Below are 12,329 nucleotides of genomic sequence, written 5' to 3'. Positions count from 1 at the left end.
TGAGTCTTCAAGACTGATAATAAAACGTGAACCAATTCCCATTAATTGGGGGGGGGAAGGTTTTGTTGGTTAAAAAAAAAAAAGCAGCAGTAATGTCAGAAAATGCTGGCTGCAGGTTTGATGCAGAACAGAATCGCTCTTCTCCATCCACACAATTAAAGACTATTAATGTTAAGAGTAACCTCTACGACTGTGTAAATACTGAGTAACAGCAGAGGAATARTAGAGTCCTACAAAATGATGAGCCAGACTCCTTCCTTAAATCACTCTGCACATAGCCMTCCAGGACACAGCAGGACGAGATGTCTAAATCTGACCAAAATAAACTGTGAAACTGACGGAGCTTTGGGAAACCAATTCACTAGGGCAAAAGAAAACAAATGAACATATTCATCAAAAGAAAAGGTATAAGGAAAAGAATTATTGTAGGAAGCTTTCATAGCGCATTTTCTCTAAAGCATTACACAAATTCAGACCTGCTCAGTTAATAGAGCTAATTGAAGGACAATCAGGGTTGTATAACACTAAGGTGCTCTTACACAGCTAGTGCCAAAACCTTAATAAAAATCCCTTTACAAGGACAAGATCCTGTTGTTGCCGCTTGTGTACCAGAACATATAGAGTATGGATGACTCTGCATGCATCTAAGCAAGGATTTTCAGACAACAGACCGTTGCAGACATCAGCCAGACAGCTTGAGATGTGACTGCAAATGTCCTCAGACAAAGCAGAGGATGATGTCCTGCAAAACAGCACAAAAATACTCACACCTGTTAACCACCAGTTAAACAGGGACAAAACATTTAGAACTCCTGCCTGTTACTCATAAGCCTGGGGGGGTGGGGGGAGAGGGGGAGGAAAAAAATCACATAAAATGGAGTGTCATGCTTCCCACTGCAGATTAGTTTTACCTAATTCACTGTGAACACTTGCTGCACATGTCCTGAAAGAAAAAAAAAATTAAGATTCAAAGCACATGTATATAGGCCTCAGACATGAGTAGTTTGATTTAAATCAAAGTGATCACCAATTAAATCACCAGTGTTAATCATGATTCCAAACAGCAAACAGGGAACTTTAAATTACTGATTTCAAGCCTGTTTWTCATTTGTACTTTTTAAGCTGTTTTCCTGCGGGAAGGGCTGAACCTCATTGGCTGATATGGCCATTTAAACAGGTTAATTTGCAATTAATACTATGCTAATCATGAAGCTTACATAGTGTGATGGTAGGTACAGTTGTATCATGCTTAAAAAAGTAATGAGCATATACATATATATGCACACACAGACAGCCTTAATAATTTTTAAGCTAGAAAACAATGAATGAGAAATTTACTGGATTACATTTACACATACATACATGTGCTCTGTGTCAAACTCCACTAGGATGRAAATTAAAATTCAATTAGACCATTTTAAAATGATTAAACAATTAAACTGCCTTCTTAAAAGAAAAGATCCAGTTTGTATTTCAAAATGTTTGCATTTCAAACTGTCTTATCCCCAAAAGAAATAACTAACTTTAGTAGTGAAGAGACAGATTGAAAATGACAGCTAAAAACAGGCATTTTGGCACCTGCAGATGCAAGTGGGCCAATTCTAAAGGAATTTTCAAGAAAGCCAGTGCAGTTAGGTACTCAGTTCCCACACAAACCACCTGGAGTTGAAATCAACGGGTTTCAGGCATCAAAAATGTATAAGCATGACTGAAAAATCTCTTGAGGTATTTATCATCATTTTCAGGTGGCAAAATACTTTGAAAGATCTGGTTCTACATCCTTCTAGCTTTTACAATTAAGAAAGCTCAATGCCCGTCTGTTTTTTTTTTAATTCAGAAATTATAAGATAAAAGCAGGAAAGATGTATTTTAACGCCAGTTTCTTAAAGTGGGTTAAACAAGGTAATATCAAGAAAACTGTCTCTGCATCTGCTACCTAAACTGAAACGAGAATGAATTGAAGTGACAGAGAAAATGAATTGGCTGACATTTAGAAAAATGGAAATAGCATTCTTTACATTAAAAAGGATGAAATAAATACTCATGGTAATTTCATACAACATGTAACACTGGCATTTATAAAGCTTATGCTGATCTCAAAGGTAAAAATTCTTTGATCCTGTACACTTTTTACAGCAGCATTTAACTCATTAAAATTTGATTTGAGAAGGCTTCATCAAGACAAAAATGCTTGTTTTCTTTTAARTCATTTTAACAGATTATAGCAAGCTTAGTCCATAATACAAGCTCACAATTTCAAACTTAAAGTTTCACTTTTAAAGAAATAAATGCATTTAAATTAAAAACATTTACATTTTTGACTGATGTCAATATTTTATGAAGATGAAAAAAACTTGATCAACAGTATCAAATGCCTTTACAATGATCAGGCCTCAAGATCTGATACAAATAAGAAAGCCTCACATTTTGGTCAAGTAACTAGAAAAAAAAATATACATATATATTACACAGTCCTATCAAGAAGCACTGGTGTTTACCTGTATGTCTACACAACTCAAACCAAAGAGTCACAAGCACCACATTTGGGCTTGAGAATCTACTATAAAATTTCTCCTGAAGGACAAAAAAGCACCAGAAATTGAAGAAGGATTAATAGCAGTAGTAAACTGAAAAAAGGAGGAAGAGTTCCTGAAAAAAAAACAGACAGAATGGGGTCAAGGAAGATATGTATCAAGCTTAACATCACTAATAAGAGATACAATAATATTAGAAATTGTAACAAAGGAATAAAATGAGAGAAGAGAGTGAATAATGCCAGYCATTTTAAAGCTCTACCCTACAATCACACACAAAGTCTCCAGCGTGTGCTAATTTTTGCTGAAAAATGTGTAAAATCATCTGGGGATGGTGAGGGAAGGCAACCAAAACAGTGCTAGGAATTGCCAGAAGGTGAAGAAGAGCAAAGTCACAACAGAAAAATCCCATCTTCAACAAACATGTTAAATCCTACAAGTTATCCAGTTCTCTTACACACACACTCCCTCCTTTCTGAGGGCAACAGGACTGAAGATACTRAGGAGTCACTGCTTGCATAGCAAGACAACATCTCCTGGCCCTAAGACCCAGAGCACACACTAGCACTTCTGGAACGGCTGTTGTCCTTAGGGTATGGGGAGTTAAGTCAATCTACCCGGGACAGAGAACAGGAGTCTTAACACTACAAGACTAGACGAAGGGCCTGTCTACCCAAAGCGCGCAGCACAAGTTGCTCAAATGAAACATACAGTAGGCAAAACAAAGTAACTCTTCCCTTTCCTCCCTCCCCGCCACGGGAATTCTCTTCTAAAGGGAGGTAGTTTAAAGGTATACTTAGGCTGCGAAAAGTAAGAGCTTAAAACCCTTTTCAACATCCTAATTTAGCCATCAGTAAAGAGAGGTAACAGAAGCCTCAAACTGATTAACCAATAATTAAGACTATCTTCTTCAAAGCAACCCACAACATCAATCCCATAGCTAGTTGTTAGCTGAGTAATGAATATAGTGGATTTCCTCTTGGTGGGGGGGGGGGAAAGAGAGAGAACAGGAGAACAGTATGCTGAGAGATATTCTACAAAGACAGGCAACTATTGTGGAGTGAAAATAGATGAGTCATGTTAATCTCTAAGACACCAGAGGGTATTCAAGAGGTGATCTGCAGGAAAATTTATTAGATTAAGTCACACTGGTATAATATAGCAAACATGGTAAGAAGTCTACCAACATGATAAGGTTATTACATCTGCAATATAGTGTGAAAGAAGCTCTACCCACCTCCTTTATTCTGCATCATGCACATTGACTTAAATGCTCCCTACTCCAACAGCTCAAAATTCTCATGTGTTCTTCCAAACAGACACAAAAGAGGCCTTGAAACTATGGGAAGAGGCATCCCAGTGAAATTTAGTCTTGCAAAGCAGACAGCTMCACGTAGGTGGTAAGCACCTAGCTCCTCATAACATCAGTATGAGCTAGAACTTAAATACTCCTGAGGATCTTGCAACTTACTGTTGCCTCTAACAATTAACTCAAGTGTCTGTCATTGTTGAATGAAACATCTTTCCGCTGTACTTTTTCTAGCCAGAGAATTAAGCACAGAGCAAGATTATTTCCACAATGGCCTTAATGGAGCTTAAACCACAACACAGGAATGGTAGGTACTAAGACAATGTAATTAATTCATAGATCCAAATACACCCTTACCTGGATGTCTGTATCCTTCACAGGTTCAAGAGGCTCAAATGTAGTGGCTGCACTAAGACTCTCCAGTCGCTGAGAGATATGGGATATATCAAGACCTCTGGACCCAAGAAGAACAGACCTACAAGGAAGAAATTGTACAAGTATAAAATCAGTACTGAACAGACAAGGTTGCTGTTAAGAACTCTAAACCCAAAATCATCACCTATACTTAAATTAGCAGCTAGCCATGGACAGAGGTTATTTCCAGCTGCGTTACAGAAACTGCATAAAAAGCAAACTTGAATGGCTCTACGTGCACATCTAACAGCCTCAGCCCTGCTGGACTCTTTCTGCTGTACCACTGCAGTATTCACATCTGCCAAGTCCTTCCAAATAGAAAAATTCTACAGCATGTTGCTAAATATCTTCAGCAGCATCCAGAAAAAGATACTGTATCTTTCGACTTCATTTCCAGAGAGCAGGAACAGTAGCTCCTCAGATGAACCTGTCAGTTACTTCTGGGGAAGAAAAAAAAAAGGTAACAGAAAGGTGGGGAAAACCCAGCTCTGCAGCCATTCTCTCTCTCCTGGGCATTTCCTCCTAGCAAGGAGGTTTGGTTTCTAATGTCCCCAGACATTAAAAACCAACACTGCAAACAACTTCTACCCAGGGTTCAGTTTCCAGTGCAGGTGCTCAACTTCAATAGTACTTACGCCTTAACATCTGCAGTCTCCTGAGATGTGCGGGTCAGAGTGCCAGAACGTAGGCGCTCCCCAGCCTGCTGAATCTCCTGGAGATTACGTTCTACATGAGGGAGCTCAGAGATACCTTCTGTCTCAGCTGCAAGCTGTTCCGCCTGCTGGAGAAGCTCTCCAAAGCCTTCAGTGTCCATTTCTGTTACAGGTTTTATACAAGATGCGCAGAAACCTTGAAAGAAAAAGAAAACCTTGAGAAAATTCTTGCTCAGCTACCTATAAGCAGTTTCTGTACCTATAGACTTACAAAGAGACCAGCAATAGCTGCTTCTCTAGAATGGGATCCTATTCTCCTCCCTCATCCTCTATAAGCACTACACATCAAGCAAATACTTGTAGGTGGTTGCAGACAGATTTGTCTTGCAGGACTAAGTTCTCAAGGCAGATCTACGGTCACGTTAGAAGAGGGATACAGATGCCACATGACAGTTCGTATATTGTCTTGATACAAAGGGGAGTGAATAGAAAGCTGAAAGCTCCATGTGAAGGATTTGATGTTAATTCATAGACTTAACCTACTTGTGTATAAATACATTTTTAATGTATATTATACACACACATGGAGGATATATATAACTTTAAAGGCTGAAACACATGTAACTTGAACACGAGGCTAAATTAACAGCAAAAGAGATGAGCATATATACGTATATACAGACACAAGTAACAATCTAGGAAAAGGTGTAAATCCATGTGTCATTAACTCCAATGTTCAGAAGAAATACATACATACTATTCCAATGAAAAAAACGTAGGTCTCCCTTCAATGCACGCAGAAAGCCTTATTAGTGCTGGCAAGAATTGCTTGCATATATCAWTTGAAAGAATACGTAACTCAAAGAAACTACACAGCAGAACATAAAGGCTGTAACAGATTTCCCCCCCACACACCTTTTTTTGGGGGGGGTGGGGGGGGAGGGGACAAAACTAGGCATGTTTGGGGTCAGGTAGTTTCAACCGTGTCCATGTTAATGGAAAACAAGAACCAAAAGCTCAACCTGAGACTGCTGGGCACCAAACCCCTCAGATGTGCTGCCAGATCAGTGAAGTCCTACAAGCACCTGGCACCTCGGTAAAGCCAAGTCTCACAATCTGCTTAATTTAAAGTCCTCAAACTTGAAAGCATTGACTCCTGCTCTTGCTAGGAGTGGAAAAAGTCAGCTCAGGTTAGTGGAAAGCAAGCCACAGGTTTGAAGCTTTCTCTTCTTCACAGAAGTATCAATGAATATTCAAGATCAAAAGGAAAAGAAAGGCTATTACAAAGTTTGCAGACTACTAACCACTGCAGTTGCTGTAAGTTTCCGAATCCCAAAGTGTTTAACAAKAATCAAAGGTCAGAATAGCTGCTTCCAAGGCAGATGGCAGCTAAAATGGGGCTTGTTTCCCTTCTAACACARTGGGATTCACATGGCAAAGGACCAGATCAACTTAACTTTCCCACGAAACTAATAAAAACAACAATAAAATCTTGCAAGCGGTAATTAATTGACTTGCTCCTAGCAGAGAACAGGAGACCAAGTTTGCAAGGCTGCTCTGTCACAAGAGGAAGGACAAGTTACAACTGTTTTTCCCTCAAGTTTTTCAGCCTTGTTCCCAAGGCACAGTGTACCCACATGAAACTAACAGAAATATAGCAATATAGCATAAATAAAACCAACCAAAGTAAGCCAGGTTAGAAAAAAAAAAAAAAAAAAAAAAAAAAAAAAAAAAACCTTTTTTGGCAAAAAAAAAAAAAAAAAAAAAAAAAAAAAAAAAAAAAAAAAAAAAAAAAAAAAAAACACTCATTAGGTTGTGGATGTCCTTTCTATATGTGCATCAGCCTAGGTAGCATACACACACAAAACTGTCCCACAAATGGAGCTTCAGCATCAAAACAATGTTGCAGGAACTGATCAATTATCTTCTATCTTGTTTTTAAAGGAGTCCCACTACCATGAAAAATTGGAGCAATCAGAACACTTCAAGCACGCTTTCAGGATAACATGACTAATGATAGTGATTTGTTTAATTTATTCCCTTCTCAAAGGCATCTAAGTACCATGCCCATACTTCAAAGTTACTTTGGTTACTTGTGRCATTAATTTCTCTGCCATGCTCTATCTGATTTCTTTTTTTCTTTTTAAGCTGTTGGTGAGAGGATTAAAAAAAAAAAAAAAAGGCATTGCAGCAGCATGAACACCTCTTCTTTGGTACCCATACAGTTCTCAAAGCCTGAGTATTGTCTTTTGATGTCAAAAAGAAAGTTGGCTGCCTCTTCAGTTTCATTAATCAGAAGTTTCTGATTTCCAAAAAAAGAGCTCCTCTTATGAAAGCTGCCTTCTCCAGGCCTGAGAAGAGACCATAGAAAGCCCGTCTCTCTGCACAGTGCTACAGACATGGGAGTCTCTGGTACAACCTCGCTCACATACATCCGTTCCACCCTACYGTAAAGGGTCTGAGATTAAATAAGACAACTCAGCTCTTGGGCATTAACTCTAGCCCTTTATCATTTACTCAAAAATATAATCGATACAAACTGATTACATGAACAAAGCAAGAAGAAATTTAAAAATACCCTGTAATTTAAGTATTTCTTGGTACCCCTCTATCCTCAACCACACCGAAGCAATCTAAAGAACCATTTCATATTCCTCATGCTCCAGCACCATACCTAAGCACAACTACCAGCAGCAAAGGCACTCTTAGCTTATCTAGATAAGAACCGACTGAAAAGCACTGTGTGTGTCGTGATTCGTTCAGACACATGCAATTAGACAGAAACCAACCCATGCAAACTGCGCGGGACTGTTCCGCCAGGGAGCAAAGACAAACCTTAACAGCCTGTGTACAGACAGAGAGAATTTCATAAGCATCCCCCGCCTGCGCTTGGAAAACCAGGACCTTCTGGGGAAGGCAATAATCATATTTGCATTCCCTTGTTAATCAGGTGAGATAGTTGAGACTGGATTTGTTTGCAGAAATTAGCATGACAGTGAGATGGAGGAGGTTGGGGAGCAGGGTAGAAATAAGCAGTTTCATGCCCTGCAATGCAGCACAAGATCTTTCCAGTGTTTACTTGTGACAACTCAGGTGCACCACTGCCAGAAGCAGCCTCTGTTGGCAGACGCTGGCCAGAACAGCCACATTGCTGTACAGTTATGACTGCAACTACCGGATCCTCTGGGAGCTATGCATGAAGCAGTGACTGCAAAATGAGCATAGACTTCAGATCGATCTAGTCCACTTCCTCTTTTCATTTCRAGCAAGGTTAAAAAGTCAGGAGCATTAGAAGGCACTATCTTCTCAGCAAGCACTGAAACCAAAAGCATGAAGAATCATTGCACTATAAAACAGCTCCCCAAACTTGCACATTTTAGCCATAGACTCAGTGTCAATATCATATAAGGTCTGTCCTATAAAATTGCTGACGTAGGACAGCTGCAGTAACTCTGGAAAACAGATTGAATTCAGTAAATATGGAATAAGCTAGTTATTTCTGACCATGTTAAATGACCTGTGATTATAGCCAAGCACTGGGAGCAACAGCTCAACACTGATCTAGAGAGCAAACACTAAACAGCTTTTCCTATGTGACAGAATTCAAATATTTAGATTGAGTAACAGCACAAATTACTTAGACTATATACCAACAGAATTTACTGCATTCAAGAGACTGCAATCTGACTCTTAATGTTGCTCTTCAAGATGGAAACTGCTACCTCTGTAACGAGCAGCATGATGCCAGGTTCTCATGCGTGGCTGGGGAAAGAACAACAACTGACACCTAAGGGAGAAAAAAAATGCAGAAGAAATTAAACTAACTTTGAAACCAGATCAACCCTGGGCTAAAAGCCAGGACAAGAAAGGCTCTTCTGTGAAGCAACTTTGATAACTTATCAATAGAAGGTGCTGCATTAGACATACTAATCCAATAAAACACCAGTTTAATATTTCTCCAACAATCAAAACCATGAAGAAATGCTATATATCATAGAAATTGACTGGATTTAAGCCAAAAAGGAATCACAAAAGATGACAGGTTTCTTAATTCTATTCAGATTGATTTTAAATTATGATTTATTACCTGAAAAATAACTAAAAACTCTTCAAGAGGATTACAATGCTGTCTAACGAAGAATGTAATTATTATATTCCMAATATGGCCATGTTAAACACTAAGTTTTTCAGAAGCTAGTACATTAAAGCTGAAACATTCCAATGTACAAGGAAGTGTCTATTGTACTTCACATACTGACAGCTTTTATGTTATCTAACTGATTAAGAAACAAACTAAAGATTTAGGGTTTTCTAACACTTACAAAAAAGAAGGAAGATTTCATTGGAGAGAAGGAAAGCCACACTCATGATGTTCAGAATATCTGATAAACTAATACAATTCCACAAATTAAAGGAGTTCTTTCAAATAGGAAACAAAGATGGAGGAAACCAGCATTCCTCTTGCAGAGGCCTCTGTGCCTCTGCMCTGGGGAGGGCCAACCTGATGAGCTGGGCCCAGTCTCATCTCTCCCATCCTGAATCCCCTGAGAAGCCCCAAACAACCATGAACCAGGTCCAGGTGCACTTCACTTTCCTGGTTGCACAGCAGAGTACCAGGACCAGAACCAGCGAGCGCCTTCGTCTTTTTGAAGTAAAGACACAAAAACACATCAGTGAGAGAAAGCAGATAACTCTCCTTACCACAGCCAAGATCRGAGGTGAGAGTAAGGATGCACTTTTTCAACTGAAGATGGTCCTTATGACTTCCGTCTACAAAGCAGATGGGAAGAAGCTGAGCTCTCCTTAGCTTCCCTCAATGGTTCCCCGCTCCCCTCTCTTACATGAGCTTTCTGCCAGTCCAGATTAGTAGCAAGTATTTCAACTTCTACCAATAAAGCTACAATTACTTTTCTGTGACAACCCAAATACTGCAAGCCATTACTATCAATGTTGTGAACATAAATTTTGGGGGGTTTGGTCTGTTTTTATGCTTGGCATGTTCTGTTAAACCAAGGATTTCCGTATAAACTATTTTTCTTAAATGTTTCCTTTTGTTTCAACTTTGAAAACTTTTTCCCTAGAGCCTACAATTTATTCTGAAGTTGAAAGAGAAACTAAACATGAATAAATAAAAGGCCAGCTCTGCAGGCCTCAAGAGTTTTGTACAAATAGCAGTAATAATACCCAGGTCTTATGCAGCACTTTGCATAAGTAGACATCAGAACATTTCACAGAGCAAGTTATCATCATATTCCCCATTTTACAGACAGGAAAATGAATCAAGAACTGCAGACTCTGAAACCAAAGAGCATGTCATATTTTTTTAAAGCAAAGCACAACAACATTTAGAGGATATGAGCTTAACAACGAATTAAGTTCCTTGTGAGGATGCAGACCACAGATGCTGCATTACTAGAGCTATTTAAGACAGGACAGGAGTCTGTCAGAAACAGTATACACTTAGTGACTCCTCACTAGGAACAGAGATTGATCATCTCATTCAAATCGTGAGGTCTCTTCCAGCCTTATTTCTGAATGTCCCCTCCACATTTTCAACAAATCACCCCCTCCACTATGAAACAAATGTGTAATGCACATGTAGCAAAGAAATTAGAATAGGACAGAGTGAAAATGTACCTAAGTGCTCCAAGCTAGACTTGGAACTCCATGTGGTACAACACCCTGTTCCCCTTGGCAACAAAAGGCAGATGCAGGAAAATCCTCAACGGGCCACAAGATAACAATCTTCTAAACATATTGTTTCTTCTAGCAGCCACCAATTAATCCTCCCTGCCTCCTGCAAGATTCAGTCCTGTTTTGCTCTTAATCTCATCTGTAGGCTGATATGTGTTCATATAAATGATTGATCTTTTATGCGATCACTATTGAGCGCCTGGTCTCAAAGATCTCTTGTGACAGCATAGTACATGTGTAAAATAAATACTGCATAAAAATACTTCTTTCAAAGTATAAAAGGCACTGACATTCACAGTCACTTGCTCTTGTACTCTGTGAAAGGGCAAACAAGGGCTTGCCACTCTTCTCTATCCTGCTCGCTGTTTAGCGTGGAGCCAAACAGCAAGCACTTTGAATGATTTCTTCCAATATATACTACCATGCATTTGTCACACTGACTTTTATCTGCCATCTGACTTTGAAGCTCCTCCCTGAGGTCTCAAGTCTCCACTATCCTTAAAAATTGATTCAGCTGGCAGTTTTGCCATCTCATCATTCACTCTCTTTTCTGAGCACCTGGCACTTGTTTGAGGCACCTGGCTGACTACCCAACTCAGCAAGCCACCAACTTATGCTGTATGGCAAACCAGCCACTTGTTAAAGCAAACATTTAATTTTATATCCGAAATTCCTTGGACAGAAAACCAGATCATCCCCTCCCCTCTGAATTTCTTGTGATATTACTCCTATGGGAACATTAGGAATTAGATCACAGAATCACATATCTTCTCCAAGTCATTTTTAAAGTTTTCCTGTTTGTAAGCTCCTAAAAGTCTTCCAAATAAAGTGCAAATCCCTTCAAAGATGTAATGGAAATGAACTCCAGTAAAGTATACTGGAACTTGTTCTTATTTGTCATCCTCAGTGGATTTAGTTCTCGACCTAACAGCTGTCTCATATGACAGCGCAACTGAATCCACAGGGGAGAGAAATAGTCATTACTTGCACTCAGACTTTAAGAGTTCAACCCATTCTACCCACTGTTAACACACTCCGGTTTAGGATAACGTTGGACACAGGCAGCAACCAGCACTCCACAACAGTAGCCACCTGTATACCGTATACAGCATGTCCAAGGGTCAAGCTTTAACACAGGTGCCGTTCAACGTCGTGTTATGGAAGTCCGGCTGTTGCCTGGAGTCAGGACAAAACAGTGCTAGTAAGTTAGTATATGTGCCATATGACGGCTTGGAGAACATCAGATCCGTAACGTGGAGCAAACCTTATGGGGTGTGGGGGGAACATGACTAGTAAATAGTGTTCTTTCGGGCACGAAATAGACTCTTACACCCAAAACGCTCCATAAAACATCCTTATTTTCCTGTTCACCTGTTCTGCACGTAAAGCCAGCCCTGCTACYGGCACAGCTGACTTGTAAGTTGGGGTAAGAGAAAGGACCGGTCATTCTCACCCCCGGATACACTGAAGGGCCCACGCAAAGCATTCAGAGGCAGGTATCCATCAAAACTACCGATCCGAAGAACACCGGCGTCCCGAGGATCCCGCGCGGGTCAGCTCCCCCCTTCAGAAGCGCCCTGCATCCCGCCCGGCACATTTAAAAGCGCCGCTCGGCGCCGACGAGGCCACGCGGCCTCGCCCGAACCTGCCGCCGGCCCGAGCGGAGGCAGGGCCCGCCCAAGGGACGGGCGCGGCCCTCCCTGCCTCCCGCCCGCCCGCGGCGGC

General features: G+C 40.2%; 1 protein-coding gene across 1 annotated transcript in view; it reads right to left on the bottom strand.

Moving 5' to 3' along the window:
• The window catches only part of NUP93 (nucleoporin 93), an 84,726-nt gene extending 72,584 nt beyond the window's left edge, over positions 1–12,142 (bottom strand). The window contains exons 1-3 of the mRNA XM_085301124.1: positions 12,058–12,142; positions 4,893–5,106; positions 4,201–4,318 (exon numbers count right to left, since the gene is read on the bottom strand). Coding sequence (XP_085157250.1) covers positions 4,201–4,318; positions 4,893–5,071 — 297 coding nt within the window. The 5' untranslated portion in view covers positions 5,072–5,106; positions 12,058–12,142. The remainder of the gene's footprint in view (positions 1–4,200; positions 4,319–4,892; positions 5,107–12,057) is intronic.
• Positions 12,143–12,329: the final 187 nt, after the last annotated feature.

Source organism: Rhea americana, unplaced genomic scaffold, assembly GCF_003343005.1.
Source record: "Rhea americana isolate MKP2758 unplaced genomic scaffold, rheAme1 scaffold_172, whole genome shotgun sequence".
Classification (NCBI taxonomy): Eukaryota; Metazoa; Chordata; class Aves; order Rheiformes; family Rheidae; genus Rhea; species Rhea americana.
Note: the sequence above shows the minus strand (reverse complement) of the source record. Positions and strands in the feature narration are given on the sequence as shown.